General features: G+C 39.1%; 1 protein-coding gene across 8 annotated transcripts in view; it reads right to left on the reverse strand.

Annotated features, from left to right (window-relative positions):
- The window catches only part of ZNF215 (zinc finger protein 215), a 113,850-nt gene that overhangs the window by 19,551 nt on the left and 77,497 nt on the right, over window positions 1–16,802 (reverse strand). For 4 of the 8 annotated variants that reach the window (XM_072794240.1, XM_072794238.1, XM_072794237.1 and 1 more), the window contains 4 exons: window positions 9,430–10,003; window positions 4,042–4,127; window positions 2,305–2,437; window positions 1,888–1,983 (listed from right to left, as the gene is read on the reverse strand). In XM_072794240.1, the coding sequence (XP_072650341.1) occupies window positions 1,888–1,983; window positions 2,305–2,437; window positions 4,042–4,127; window positions 9,430–9,829 (715 nt within the window). In that variant the 5' untranslated portion in view covers window positions 9,830–10,003. Of the gene's footprint in view, window positions 1–1,887; window positions 1,984–2,304; window positions 2,438–4,041; window positions 4,128–8,950; window positions 9,287–9,429; window positions 10,004–16,802 lie in introns of those variants that run through there. The other 4 variants (XM_072794242.1, XM_072794241.1, XM_072794243.1 and 1 more) reach the window with 4 other exon arrangements.

Below are 16,802 nucleotides of genomic sequence, written 5' to 3' on the forward strand. Positions count from 1 at the left end.
GGGGTCCACTGGAAGAGGGTGGGAATTTACCTTAGAAAGGAAGAAATTAAATAATTTGCCTATCAAATCAAAGATTTCAGGTAAACAATATGGTTCTAGGGTGATAATAATAAATAGATAATACATTATCAGTGACCTATAAACTGGTATAACCTTTCTGTAGACAATACAGCACAAAGTAACAAGACTGTTAAATATATTCATGCCCTTTGATGCTGAAGTTTCTCTTCTAATAAGGTATATCCTATTGCCAGATATGCCTGAAAACTTGGCAACAACCTGAATGTCCTTGGGACGCCTGGGTGGCTCAGCGGTTGAGTGTCTGCCTTTGGTTCAGGGTGTGATCCTGGAGTCTCGGGATCGAATCCCACATTGGGCTCCCTGCATGGAGCCTGCTTCTCCCTCTGCCTATGTCTCCGCCTCTCACTCTCTCTGTCTCTCTCATGAATAAATAAATAAAAAATATATTTTTTTTAATAAATAAAATCTTAAAAGAAAAAAACCTGAATGTCCAACAGCTGGGGGTGGGGAATGGTCAAATATATTATGATACATGTATATGATGGAACATTACATGTGAATTAGAAACCACATTTCCATAGACTAAAGTGACCCAGGTAATTGCCCATGGTATTATATAAGGTGAGAAGACTGACATATATAAAATGACATATCCTTGACAAACTCAATTTTGGAAAAATAACAAATTTTCACAAGCCACAAAGATACATCATCACACACACACACAAAAAGCCTAAGAAAATATATCAAAATGGGATCCCTGGGTGGCGCAGCGGTTTGGCGCCTGCCTTTGGCCCAGGGCGCGATCCTGGAGACCCGGGATCGAATCCCACATCGGGCTCCCAGTGCATGGAGCCTGCTTCTCACTCTGCCTATGTCTCTGCCTCTCTCTCTCTGTATGACTATCATAAATAAAAAAAAAAAAAGAAAGAGTGGGAGAAAAATAAAAAAGAAAAAGAAAATATATCAAAATGTTAGTACTGAAATAATAAAAAAAAAATGTTAGTACTGCATAGCTCTGGGTAGTGAGATTATGTGGTGAGTTCTATTCCTCTTCATATTTTTCTATATGTATTAAAATTTATATTAAGCACACAATAATAGATAATCTCCCACAAACAAAATGTTAATAAGAATAAAGAGATTATGGGGTGTCTGGGTGGCTATGTTGGTTAAGTGTCTGCCTTCAGCTCAGGTCATGATCTCAGGGTTCTAGGATCGAGCTCCCTGCTTGGTGGGGAGACGTCTCCTGCCATTCTCCCTCCTACCTCCCCACCCCCGCTTGTGCTCTCAGGCTCTATCTATCCCTCTGTCAAATAAATAAAATCTTAGAAAAAAAAAAGAAAGAGATTACAATGAAGGTAGAAAGAGAGGGCACAAGAAGTTCTATGGTAAACAAAGGAAAAATGGAAAATTACTAAAGTCACTCTAGTATAAAGCAGAGCTTTTCATTTTCTTTAAAAGAATATGATTTAATATTACGTTGGCTAGTTTGTTGACATAGTGCTTACTATGTGCTAGGCACTGTTCTAAGTGTGCTACCCATGTAAACTCACTTAATTTTCACAGGAATGTGGAAGAAAATACTGTTACTAATTCAATGCTATAGATGAGGAAACTGGCAGATAAGTTGCTCCAGGGCACACAGCTTTAAGTTTAGTTTCTATGATCCTCACCTACAACATTCTTTTGCCTCCCTACTTAAGAAAAAGAATCTGTGAACGAGAAGGAATGATGACTTTTTTTCCTTCAAAGCTTCAGCAGTCTTGCTGTTACTTCCTCAACTCTTAAAAGCTGTTAACAGTACACAGTGTGTTTAACAAAGAGAAGCTTCTTACAAATGCCTCGTATCTGCCTGGTTCTTACCAAAAACAGATGTGCTTGGGATTTCTTGCTCCATTATCCATCTTCTTTCCTTACTCTCCAAATTGGAAATCTCAGCTGGTTTGGAAAGCAGAGGTTCTATTCATGGGGAAAATGAAAAAACAACAACAGGCAGACACTTCAGATATTTTTACAGGGAAAAGATTGCATCCTTATGTAGTAGTCAAAGAGCTGCTGAAATATAAGGCCAGGGGTCACCACAGACCTGGGTATTTCTAGCTCTTCCACAGAAAGGACTTCCCCTCAGATACAGCAGGAAAATCTGCTATTGTGCCCAAAGGATATTAAGAAACCTGAACCCAAACCCAAGTGCCCTTAACCACCATAGTAGTCCTATAGTTTTTAGCAGCAGATGAAGAGACTACTGATGGGCAGATGGGGGAAATACACAGAAGCCACCTTGATGCAATGAATTCAGGTTCTTATAGTTCTCCAGCATCACATCCCTGTACAGGTTCTTTACAGCAGGGTCCAGTTGTCCCCACTCTTCCTCGCTGAATTCCACAATCACATCTTTGAATGTTACTGGTTCCTAAAACATTAAATTCCTTTTTAATCAAAGGGAACTCCCGAAAATATTAATAGAGGAGAAATGAATTTGGAAAGGATAGGCTGCCCAGAATATGTAAGAAACAGACAAACATTTGGGGTTCTAAGTGATGAAAATCGAAGTTATATTAGAGGTCTATCAACCTGGTACTCTTGTGAGGGCTGCAAAAGGAAAATCAAGTGTAGTCCTAATCCCAAATTTTCATTTTGGTTGAGAAAAATACAGTTGGAATAATTGTGGAATAAAACATTACTATAGAGTAAAAATACTTGACATAAAAGGAATTCAGAACAGAAGGAGTTTCAGGTAGATTTGATGGGACTTTGTAATGAAGATGGAGCTTCTGCTAGCAGAAGAGGTAGGGTATTTTCTCTAATTGAGAAATGCAGTCTGCTAACTCCTTCCTATTCAGGGCTTCCGGCCCAGGGACATCTCATCATGCAGTCCTTTCCTGATTACCCAAACCAAGTAGCCACCCTCCTCATTGGTCTCTACTGTATTATGTTTATTTCTTTTCTTTGTAATAATTATTACTATCTGCAATTATCTTATTTGCATGTGTGCACCTATCTACTTCTACTGACATTTCCACAAAGGCAGGGGGTTTCCTTTTGTTTATCATCATATTCCCAGTCCTTAGACAAGTGGCATATTGGGAACTACACAAATATTTCTTATGAAGGCCTTCACACCAGCAATTGTTGCACTTCTCTCCCCAGGATTCTCAACCTTGTCATAATGGGCACCTTCGATCACAATGAAATACACGAATCTCTTTCCTCACTCTACCTCAGAGCCAGATGACTCTAAGACATCACATGACTTTGTGAGTAAATCATCTACATTAGTTTTGCCTACTTCCTCCTCACTGTCTTCCTCAGTCCTCTGCAACCTGGCTTTTATTCCCATGTATGACAGTATCTCCACAATGCTTAGGAAATAGGTACTCTTCAGGCTAAATTTTCCTGAATTTTTAAAGGATTTATCCTTGAAATCTTCTCATCTTTGGCTTTTGGTGACATCCTATCTTCTTGGTTTTTCTCTACCACTTTGATGCTTTCATTTCAGTATTTGAGGTTTCCTCTGCTCCTGCCTAATCAATGACCTTACTCAGGATACTGTCCTTGGCTCCCTTCACTTTTAATTTTTTTTTTTAAGATTTTATCTATTTATTCATGAGAGACACAGAGAGAAAGAGAGAGGCAGAGACACAGACAGAGGGAGAAGCAGGCTCCATGCAAGAAGCCTGACATGGGACTCTATCCAGGGAATCCAGGATCATGCCTTGGGTCAAAGGCAAATGCTCAACCGCTGAGCCACCCAGGTATCCCCTTTCACTTTTACTTCTAAACATTCTCTGGTGGGCTCTATTTCTATAGCTTTATCATCTATAAACCTGAGGGAAAAGATGCACAGAAAAATAGAAAGATTAAATATTTTCCAGAGAGTTCATCACCAACTAAAACAAAATGGATCCAATGTCTTATGGGAGAAGTAACAGTCTTATGTCCTTAGATGGACCTATGTTTAGAAAAAGTTCAAAAGCCAAAAAGAAAAAGGTCATTCCAGTAAAGATCCTAATTCACCTGGGAATTGACGTTTAGTGAGTCAGCATCCATTTTCTCCTTAATGCTCTCCTTCTGGAGCAGGACAGAATCCTTGCAGGGTATCTCTGAGGAAGATGAAGGAAAACATTAGGGAGATAAGGTTTACCCTGGAGAAACATTTAATGATTATAGTAGTTTAAGCACATAGGAATCATCTTTAGAATTTTGGAAAAAAAGCCATGTCAGCCCCTACCAGCAAACAGAATCTCCAAAGGTTGAGAGCTCAAACGCTATAGTCTTTAAAAGCTCTAATAGTGATTCTGATTAGGGAGAAGAGGGATTAGGGATTAGGGATAATTAGAATTATGTCCTAACTAAAGTCATTGCTTTGAGGTAAATTTTGAAATTGAAAATATGCATTCTCAAAGTTTGTACTTCATCAAGGCTGTTTTGAGCATTTGGAGTCCTTTGTAATTCCATATGAATTTTAGGAGTAGCTTGTCTATTTCTGCAAAAAAAGGTAGCTGAATTTTGATACAAATTTCATTCAACTGCAGATGCTTTAGAGAGCATTATCACCTCAATATTAAGTCATCCAATACATGAATACAGGCTGTCTTTTTAAAATTATTATTTTTAAAGATTTTATTTATTTATTCATGAGAGACACAGAGAGAGAGGCAGAGGGAGAAGCAGGCTCCATGCAGGGACTCGACGTGGGACGTGGGACTCGACATGGGACTGGATCCCGGGTCTCCAGGACTACACCCAGGGCTGAAGACGGCGCTAAACCGCTAAGCCACTGGGGCCACCCTAAAATCATTTTTTGATGAAAAAAATTGATAGGTAATCCAGTCTCAGGGATCCCAAGGGCTGCTGACAGGCTCTGCAGGCCTCTCTGGGTACTCAGGGGCAGTAGCTATGACCTTTAAACCAGTTGTCTTCCATTTGACTTGTGGAGATGAGTGGGCAGTTGTAAATAAATGCCTGTGGCTTTTGCCATCAAATCTTAAAAAACAACAACAAAAAGTCACATAAAGATGGACCTACGCAGTTCAAACCCATGTTGTTTAAGGGTGAGCTGCATAACAACAAATCAAATGACAGTAAAGACAGCTTTACTGCTTCCTTTCCAATTAGGATGCCTTTTACTTCTTTTTCTTGTTTAGTTGCACTGGCTAGTACCTGCAGTATAATGTTGAACAGAAGTGGTGAGAGTAGGCATCCTTATCTTGTTCCTTAGCCTAAGGGCAAAGCTTTCAGTCTTTAACCATTAAGTATGTTGTTTGCTGTAAGTTTTTCACAGATGCCCTTTATCAGAAAGAAGAAATTCCCTTCTATCCCTAGCATGTTGAGTGCTTTTATCATGAAAGGGCATTGGATTTTGCCAAATGCTTTTCTGCATCGAGGTCCTTGAGATTTTCCCCTTAATTATATTAGTATGGTATATAATGTTGACTTTCATATGTTGAACCATCCTGTATTCCTGGGATAAATCCCTTTTGATCATGGTGTATAATCCTCTAAAGTGAAGTCTCCAACTATTAAACTTGACCTCTTTCTCCCTTCATTTCTGTCAGTTTTCTGCTTCATATTTTTGGGGGCCTGATTGTTCCAATTCTTGCTCAATTACTTTTCTGAACTGATTTGCAAAGTCTATATTCTTTGTTGTATGTGTCCACTTAAGTCTGTTCCCTTAGCTTAGTGGTCAGCTCATGATTCCACAGAGATTTCCTTAGATACCTGAAGCCAAAAAACCACACACACACACACACACACACACACACACCCATTTCCTAATCTGCAGATGGGCTGTGTGTGTTGAAGCTGGCCTTCAACACTTAGCTAGATAATTTTTCAATTTTACCTTAATCTTTAGTTCCTGTTTATGAAAAGTCTGAAGGTCAGCCAAAAGTGACAGTTAAGGCCTTATCACATCTTTCTGAACATGTGCCCAGCCTTCTAGATCTCTAGGAATACATATGAACTTTTCAAATCCCTTATTCCCAAAGCATCTCATACCCCAACCTTTCCTCCCAATCTTTTTGTGTTTGCCTCAACAGTTATTCACGTCTTAGGTGGCAGAGGCTAACACATTTCCCATTAAATGCTTTGACAAATGCCCTGCCCTGTAGGTGGCTTACCTCTGTCCTGGGAGAGTTCTGAGTCAGATAAAATAAGAGCAAGTCCTTGGGGTGGGTTCTTCAGAGAGCCAAGACAGATTAAAAGAAACTAAAAACCTTTCTCCTCCTCTATTACCTAGCAACCTCTCCTTTCCTCCTAAACCGAACTTCAATAGTCTATAATCATTATCACATTCATACCTCATCCATCTGTTTTTTTTTTTTTTTGGGGGGGGGGCGGGGGAATGTGATAGGGAGAATAATAGACCCCAGAGATACCAACACCCTTAATCCTTGGATATACTGGCAAAAGGGACTCAGCAGGAACGATTAAAGTTAAGGACCTTGAAATGAGGAATTACCCTGGATTATTTGGGTGGTCACAATCTAATCACATGAATTCTAAATAACTGAAGTTTCCTAGCTGTGGTCAGTGAAAGTGAGAGACAGTGAGAGATAGTGAGAGGGAGAGAGAGAGACACAGAGAGAGCAAACATGCTCAACTGAGCAAGTACATGTACTGTGACCAAAGAATGGAGCAGAAGAGAAAGCAGCGTGGAAAAGACATGGCTCGTCATTGCCAGCTTTGAAGATGGGCGAAGGGAATCATGAGGCTCAGAAAGGAATGCAGTCCTACCGAGGCCTTGATTTTTGTCCAGGGAGACCCATGTTGGACTACTGATCTACAAATGTGTAGTAAAATACATTCACATTCTTTTCAGCCACTAACTTTGTGGTCATTTGTTATAACAGTAACAGAAAACTAAATATAACTACAAATAAGCACCACTTCAACTCAATCTCTGAAACTTTTCCAGAGTTTAACAATTACTTCATAATCAACAATTTCAGGAAATTACTTTCAATACTTAAGAGGAAAACCTTTTTGTCACACCATTTTTGAACACTCCCTTCTTGAAGATTTCTTTCTTAGCTCAAGATACTAACGCTTCTTGGTTCTCTGATGTCCTAGGTCACAGTTTTCTAGCCTGCTTAACTAGCTTCTCTTCTTCTGTTTAGTCCTTTATTTCTTTTTCAAATAAGGACTAAACATAGGAACAATAACAATATCACTGTTCCCAGTCAATAATTCCTTGTCAAATATCCAATTAATTGCCTCATGACTTATAAGGTTCACACATTTATGTGATTGATCATACATCTTTTACATTAATTTCTAAATCCCTCTTCCATACCCCTACTTCTCCTTTAAAATTATTTTGTTTCAGAGAGGTGCCTAGGTGGCTCAGTCGGTTAAATGTCCAACTCTTGATTTTGGCTCAGCTCATAGATTATAGGGTCATGGGATGAAGCTGTATGCTGGGCTCCACACTCAGTGCAGAGTACTGGAGGTTCTCTCTCCCCATCTCTCCCTCCCTCCCTGCTTGTGCACATGTGCTTGCTCTAAGTAAGTAAAATCTTTAAAAAAAAAAAAAAAAAAAACAGAAACAAAATTATTTTGTCTTAGAAACTAGACTGTCCTGTAGTTTCTCAGAGTTTAAATTTTACTAATGGCATTCCCTTGGTATAATTTAACATGTTCCCCCATCTTCTGTATTTCCTGTAATGAGTAGTTATATCTGCAATTGCCCTTAAATATTGATGCTCCCTGAGGATATATTTTTTTCCTACTTCTGTTCGTACCTATAAGTTTCCAAACCCACAGAGACCTCAAATTAAACAAGCCACATAATTACTGTATAAATCCCTTCCCATAAAATCTGCTACTTATGCCCCATTCTTATAAAGCAAGAACATGCACATTTGCATCAATCTTATCCCACTCACACCTTATATGCAGCCCATAATTCCTTCAGGCTCAAACTCCTCTGTTTTCCCAATACTCCCTCATCCTTTTTAAAAATTATTTATTTATTTATTCATGAGAGACACAGAGAGAGTAGCAGAGACATAGGCAGAGGGAGAAGCAGGGTCCACGCAGGAACCCCACTGTAGGATTCAATCCTTGAACTACAGGATCATGCCCTGAGTCAAAGGCAGACACTCAACCACTGAGCCACCCAGGCATCCCTACTCCCTCATTCTTTAACACCTCATCTATCTTAACTGTTTTTCCTGTTTTCAGAGCCCTCAGGTCTATCTTTTAAACAAGATGTTGATAAACTTCTTCTGCAAAGATTCAGATAGTAAATATTTTGGGTTTTGCAGGCAATACAGTCTCTGCTATAACTAATCGACTCCAGTCATAGCATGAAAGTAACTGTAGACTAAATGTAAATCAGTGGATGTGCTGTGTTCCAAAAACACTATTTCCAAAAATATTTGGCCTTTGGGCCATAGTTTGCCAACCACTACTCTCTAATGTTATCAAAATGACATTTTAAAAGGCAAATCATATAATTTTACTCCCCTACCCATTCTGTGAGATCTCATTCTCTATTTCTATTTCCTACAGAATAAAATCCATGCTTCCTGATATAGGAAAGTCCTTCAGGATCTGGACTTGACATCTTCTAGCTTCAGAAAGAGATAATTTATTTTCATATGGGAAGAGTCAATGACTTTTTTTTAATGCTCTTTTTGCCTTTTTACATGAGGTATAATTCACACATAATATCATACAGCTGACCCTTGAACAACACGGGTGTCAGAGGCACTAACCTCCTGAGCAGTTGGAAATCTGCATATAACTTTTGACTCTCCAAAAACTTAACTACTCATAGTCTACCACTGCCTAGAAGCCATACCAATAACATAAGCAGTCTAATGCACATTTTATAAATGTATTACATATTATATTCTTACAATAAAGTGAGCTAGAGAAAAGAAAATGTTAAGATAATCATAAGAGAAAATACACTTACAGTGCGGTGCTGTATTTATTGGGAAAAAAAACCCCACGTATAATTGGATACACAGTTCAAACCCATGTTGTTCAGGGGTCAACTGTATTAGCTTCAGGTGTACAATGTAATGCTTCAACATTTATGTACAATGCAAAATGATCATCACAATAAGTCTAGTTAACATCTGTCACCATATATAGCTACAAAACTTTTTTTCTTGTAATGAGAGCTCTTATGATTTAATGTATTAACTACTTTCAAATATGAAATACAGTATTATCAACTGTCACTACCCTATACATTACATCCCCACGACTTATTTACTTTATACCTGGAAGTTTCTATACCTTGTGACCCTCCACTCATTTTGCCCACCCTCCATCCCCACCTCTGGCAACTACCAATCTGTTCTCTGTACCTATGAGCTCATTTTTCTTTTTTTTTCAAGATTCCACATAAAGGTCAACAATTCTATTGACAATGTTCTATATTCTCACCTTTATCGTTAAGCATTTCAATCACATCCTCTATGAGGGTCACCACTTCTTTGCTGTTCTTTGGATGTTGTAAATTCACCCAAGTCCTGATGTCTTCAGGGAGAATTGTCAGAAATTGCTCTAGCACTAACAGCTCTAGAATCTGCTGCTTTGTATGAACCTCTGGTCTCAGCCACTGAAGACAGAGCTCCCAGAGTTGGCACAGGGCTTCATGAGGCCCAGACACTTCCAAATACTGGAAATGTCTGAACTTTTGACGAGAGGCCTCAGAGTCATATGTTTCCACGACTGGGATGGATTCCTGTTGCCAAGATACATCTGATCTCAGGGCCTCACTTTGTTCATTTAGAATCAGGTTTTGAGGTTTTGAGATAGCCATCAACTTGATCAGAGGCTGCATCTTCCTATACAGAACTCCCACTGTAGTTCAAATTTGTCTTACTAGAGGATAGTAATTCTTGGGCATGGGCTAAGCACTTGTATACAATATGTGTGCAGTGTGATTTCAGCCAAGTTCTACCTCAAAAAGAGAAAACTTCCAGGAGCTTCAGACACAAAGTCAACAGTCAGGTACCTGAGACAATGAAAAAAAAGACACCAATATGACCTATATATAATGAACATGTTTTAGCAGTGTTAAAAGATAAAATAATACAAATAATATTCTTAAAATTGTCTAATAAGATAAATATTATGGATTATCCTTCCATTCTTGTTTCTTTTTTTATAACAAGAAAATATGCTGTCTCTTCCCCTTAATCACCCACCAAAAAGACAGAAAACACAGACAACACACAAAAAGTGACAATCCTTTTAAAACAAACCTCATAATTACAATTAGATTTCTCCTGCATCAGGCGACAATACATTTTTGCATTAAAACTAAGCAAAATACATCTTCAGAAAGATACTCAAGTTATTAAGGCTTTACACTAGTGATGCCTAAAAATATCTTTCTAAATTCTCACTAAAATATCAATAAGGTTATATAAAATGAGTATAATTGCAAACACTCCTAGAAATTAAGAAACAATTGTTTTAAAAATAAGAGAATAAATATGAATCATTTCATTGTCAGGGATAAATAAAAAATATATTCCAATGACACAAAAATAGATACATAGATAGGCCAGGAAGAAACCCATATCTAGGAGCAGGAACAAGATGGCGGAAGAGTAGGGTCTGCAAATCACCTGTCTCCACCAAACTACCTAGAAAACCTTCAAATTATCCTGAAAATCTATGAATTCGGCCTGAGATTTAAAGAGAGACCAGCTGGAATGCTACAGTGAGAAGAGTTCGCGCTTCTATCAAGGTAGGAAGACGGGGAAAAAGAAGTAAAGAAACAAAGGCCTCCAAGGGGGAGGGGCCCCGCGAGGAGCCGGGCTGAGGCCGGGGCGAGTGTCCCCAGGACAGGAGAGCCCCGTCCCGGAGACGGAGGAGCTGCACCGACCTTCCCGGGCGGAAAGGGGCTCGCGGGGAGGTGGAGCAGGACCCAGGAGGGCGGGGATGCCCTCGGGCTCCCGGGGACAGTAACAGCAACTGCGCACCCAGGAGAGTGCGCCGAGCTCCCTAAGGGCTGCAGCGCGCACGGCGGACCCGGCGGGACCCGGAGCAGCTGAAGGGGCTCGGGCGGCGGCTCCGCGGAGGGGGCTGCGCGGCCCGGGAGCGCGAATCCACCAGCGCAGGCTCCGGAGCACAGGGCGCCGGGACACAGCCCAGGATCCCGCCTCCCCCGGGACAGGCAGAGGCCGGGAGGGCCCAGGACAGCAAGGACGCTCCTGCCCCGAGCTGAGCAGATCAGAGGCCCCGCCCCGGAGCCTCCAGGCCCTGCAGACGCAGAGCTCCGGAGTTCCTGCGGGGGCTGAATCCAGGTTTCCAGAGCTGCCCCGCCACTGGGGCTGTTCCTCCTGCGGCCTCACGGGGTAAACAACCCCCACCGAGCCCTGCACCAGGCAGGGGCACAGCAGCTCCCCCAACTGCTAACACCTGAAAATCAGCACAACAGGCCCCTCCCCCAGAACACCAGCTAGACGGACAAATTCCAGGGGAAATCAAAGGACTTAAAGTACACAGAATCAGAAGATACTCCCCGGTGGTTCTTTTTTTGTTTGTTTGTTTTTGTTTTTGTTTTGCTTTTTGATTTGTTTCCTTCCCCCACCCCTTTTTTTTCTCCTTTCTTTTTCTTTCTCTTTTTCTTCTTCTTTTTTTTTTTTTTTCGTTTTTTTTTTTCTTTTTCTTCCCTTCTTTTTTCTCTTTCTCTTTTCTTTCCTTCTTTCTCTCCTCTCTTTTTCTCTTTTTCCCAATACAACTTGCTTTTGGCCACTCTGCACTGAGCAAAATGACTAGAAGGAAAACCTCACCTCAAAAGAAAGAATCAGAAACAGTCCTCTCTCCCACAGAGTTACAAAATCTGGATTACAATTCAATGTCAGAAAGCCAATTCAGAAGCACTATTATACAGCTACTGGTGGCTCTAGAAAAAAGTATAAAGGACTCAAGAGACTTCATGACTGCAGAATTTAGAGCTAATCAGGCAGAAATTAAAAATCAATTGAATGAGATGCAATCCAAACTAGAAGTCCTAACGACGAGGGTTAACGAGGTGGAAGAACGAGTGAGTGACCTAGAAGACAAGTTGATAGCAAAGAGGGAAACTGAGGAAAAAAGAGACAAACAATTAAAAGACCATGAAGATAGATTAAGGGAAATAAACGACAGCCTGAGGAAGAAAAACCTACGTTTAATTGGGGTTCCCGAGGGCGCCGAAAGGGCCAGAGGGCCAGAATATGTATTTGAACAAATTCTAGCTGAAAACTTTCCTAATCTGGGAAGGGAAACAGGCATTCAGATCCAGGAAATAGAGAGATCCCCCCCTAAAATCAATAAAAACCGTTCAACACCTCGACATTTAATTGTGAAGCTTGCAAATTCCAAAGATAAGGAGAAGATCCTTAAAGCAGCAAGAGACAAGAAATCCCTGACTTTTATGGGGAGGAGTATTAGGGTAACAGCAGACCTCTCCACAGAGACCTGGCAGGCCAGAAAGGGCTGGCAGGATATATTCAGGGTCCTAAATGAGAAGAACATGCAACCAAGAATACTTTATCCAGCAAGGCTCTCATTCAAAATGGAAGGAGAGATAAAGAGCTTCCAAGACAGGCAGCAACTAAAAGAATATGTGACCTCCAAACCAGCTCTGCAAGAAATTTTAAGGGGGCCTCTTAAAATTCCCCTTTAAGAAGAAGTTCAGTGGAACAGTCCACAAAAACAAAGACTGAATAGATATCATGATGACACTAAACTCATATCTCTCAATAGTAACTCTGAATGTGAACGGGCTTAATGACCCCATCAAAAGGCGCAGGGTTTCAGACTGGATAAAAAAGCAGGACCCATCTATTTGCTGTCTACAAGAGACTCATTTTAGACAGAAGGACACCTACAGCCTGAAAATAAAAGGTTGGAGAACCATTTACCATTCGAATGGTCCTCAAAAGAAAGCAGGGGTAGCCATCCTTATATCAGATAAACTAAAATTTACCCCAAAGACTGTAGTGAGAGATGAAGAGGGACACTATATCATACTTAAAGGATCTATTCAACAAGAGGACTTAACAATCCTCAATATATATGCTCCGAATGTGGGAGCTGCCAAATATATAAATCAATTATTAACCAAAGTGAAGAAATACTTAGATAATAATACACTTATACTTGGTGACTTCAATCTAGCTCTTTCTATACTCGATAGGTCTTCTAAGCAAAACATCTCCAAAGAAACGAGAGCTTTAAATGATACACTGGACCAGATGGATTTCACAGATATCTACAGAACTTTACATCCAAACTCAACTGAATACACATTCTTCTCAAGCGCACATGGAACTTTCTCCAGAATAGATCAAGGGATTACTGTATTTCAGAACAAATCTTTTACTAGTATATTACTTTTTAAGTTCTACATGTATTACTTCCAAAAATAAAAATTAAAAAGAATATATAAAAACAAAACAAATTTGAAAAAAAAAAAAAAAAAGAAACCCATATCTATATGATCAATTAATCTATGACAAAGGAGGTAAGAATACACAATGAAGAAAGGACAGTCTTTTCAATAAATGGTGCTGGAAAATTGGACAGCTACATGCAAAATAATGCAAATGGGCCACTTTCTTATACCATATACAAAAATAAACTCAAAATGGATTTAAAGATCTAAATATGAGACCTGAAGCCATAAAACTCCTAAAAGAAATATAGGCAGTAATCCCTCGACATCAACCTTAGCAACATATTTATGGATATATCTTCTCAGACAAGAGAAACAAAAGCAAAAATAAACTACTGGGACTACATCAAAATAAAGACCTTTTGCACAGTGAAGGAAAGCATCAACAAAACAAAAAGGCAACCTACTGAATGGGAGAATATTTTTGAAAATGACGTATCTGATAAGTATTTAATATCCAAAATATATAAGGAACTTATACAACTCAACACACACACACACACGCATATCACATCACACTTCAATTAAAAAATGGGAAGAAGAGGGACGCCTAGGTGGCTCAGTGGTTGAGCGTCTGTCTGCCTTCAGCTCAGGGCATGATCCTGGAGTGCAAGGATTGAGTCCCACATTGGGCTCCCTGCATGGAGCCTGTTTCTCCCTCTGCCTGTGTCTCTGCCTCTATCTCTGTGTCTTTCATGAATAAATAAACAGAATATTTTTAAAAAATGGGAAAAGGAACTGAATAGACATTTTCCCAAATATATACAGATGGCAAACAGGTACATGAAAAGATGCTCAACATCACTAATCGTCAGGAAATGCAAAATAAAACCACAATGAGCTATCATTTCATACCTGTCAGAAAATGGTTAGTATAAAAAAGGCAAGAAATAACAAGTGTTGTTAAGAATGTAGAGAAAAGGGAATCTTGTGTACTATTGGTGGGAATGTCAGCTGGTGCAACCACTATGGAAAACAGTATGGAGGTCTGTCAAAAAATTAAAAATAGAAATACCATATGACCCAGTAATTTCACCATTGGGTATTTAGCCAAAGAAAATGAAGACACTAATTTGAAAAGATATATGTACCCCTATGTTTATTGAATTATTCACAATAGCTAAGATACGGAAATAACACAAGATGAATGTATAAAGGAGAGGTAGTATACATGTACAATTGAATATTAGTCATAAAAAACAATGAGATCTTGTATTTGCAACAACATGGATGGATCTGGAGGGTATTATGCTAAGTGAAAATAAGACAGAAAAAAAAACAAAATTTCATTTACATGTGGTATCTAAAAACTAAAATAAATGAGCAAACAAACAAACCAAATAGACTCTTAACTATAGAGAATTGGTACTGCCAGAGTACAGGTGGGTGGGGGGATGTGAAAAAACTTCAGTTATAAAATAAGTCACAGAGATGAAAAGTACAGCATAGGGAATATAGGTAATAATATCATAATAACACATGATGACAGATGTTATTGTCACTTGTGTACAATATATGTACAATCGACTACACTTATCATGGTGGTCATTTTAAGTACTGTATAGAACTGTAGAATCAATATGTTGAATACTAAAACTAATACTGTATATTAATTTTACCTCAATTAAAAAAAAAGTGCATTCCCAGACTATAATGATTAGGAGTTTTCATTTGTTAGGACTCACTATGGGCCAATCTGCAATGTCCACCAGGGAGGTTATAGGCTCAACTAAACATGTAGACACACAAGACTACATGGGCTGTATTTGGCACTAGTTTGTTCAGAAGGCCACTGGACAGAAAACACAGCTTACTAGCAGAGTAACTAGCACTGTTCTTCTGTGGGAGTCCTCATAGAGTATAGCCAAATGAAGAGATCCACATCTTGTGCAGAAAGCATACTGACTGAAAAGCCTTCCCATAAGAGCCAGTATCTTTTAAAAACTTTAAGAGCAGAGTACTCAGCATTCCCCCAAAAGCTTGCCCAATTATGAGAGTCATTACATTCAGAGAAGTTCAGATACAGCTTTCTATCCAATTTACAATTCTCCCAGTCTGGATGTAATTCAACTTTCAGGGTTCACTTTTATTACCCATCTCTAAGCCAGTGGTTTTCCGGGGACATTTGGTACCAGGGGAAATCTGACAATGTCTGGAGACAGTTCTGGCTGTCACGGCTGGGGGGCTATTACATGCATCTAGTGAGAGAAGCCCAGGAATCCTGCTAAACATCCTAAAATACACAAGACAATGCTCTAAACATAGACTTATCCAGTCCAAAGTGTCAGTAATTCCAAAGAAAGAAACCCTGCTATAGAGAATATACAGTGACTAAGAGTACATACTTTAGAGTCCTACTGACCTGAGGTTAAATCCCAGCTGTACTAGTTACTACATGTATAAACTTAAACAAATTATTTTACCAAACCTTGAGTTTTCTCAACCGTAACGTGGATATAACAATACCCATCTGACTGAATTATAGGGATTAAAAGAACACCCATTCACTTCTTGGCAGATAATAAGCACTCAATATCCATTTTGTTGAGAGTTTATCATTATAAGTGGATGTTGAATTTTGTCAAGTGCTTTTTCTGCATCTATTGAAATGACAGGATTTTTTTCATTTTCTTAATGTGGTATATCACATGATTGATTTGCAGATATATTTGCAAATCATATATCTGATAAGAGATTAATACCCAAAATATATAAAGAACTCACACAATAACAAAAAACAATGTTTTAAAGACATAAGATTTGACTATTTTTCCAGAGAAGAGATTTGAATGTTTTTCCAAAGAAGATATGCAGATGGCCAACAGATATATAAAAAGATGTTCAACATCAATAATCATCAAGCATATGCAAATCAAACCACAATAAGGTATCACCCCATAACTGTTAGAATGATTATTATGAAAAAGACAAGACATAACAAGTGTTGCTGAGGGTGTGGAGAAAAGAGAACCCTTGTGCTCTGTTGATGGTGGTGTCACTTGGTGCAATCACTGTGGAAAACAGAATGGAGGATCCTTAAAAAATTAAAATAGAACTACCCTATGATCCAGCAACTCCACTTCTAGGCATCTATCCAAAGAAAATGGAAACACTAATGGGGAAAGATATATGCACCCTCATGTTCATTGCACATTTATAATAGCCAAGATATAAAAACAACCTAAGTGTCCATCAAGAGATGAATGGATAAAGATGTTTATCTACACACACACACACACACACACACACACTCACAGAAATATTATTCAGCCATAAAAAGAATAAAATCCTACCACTGGCAACAACATGGATGAACTTTGAGGTCATTATGATAAGTGAACTAAAGTCAGAGAAAAAAAAT

The sequence above is a fragment of the Canis lupus genome, chromosome 23 (assembly GCF_048164855.1).
Source record: "Canis lupus baileyi chromosome 23, mCanLup2.hap1, whole genome shotgun sequence".
In the NCBI taxonomy this organism is placed as follows: domain Eukaryota; kingdom Metazoa; phylum Chordata; class Mammalia; order Carnivora; family Canidae; genus Canis; species Canis lupus.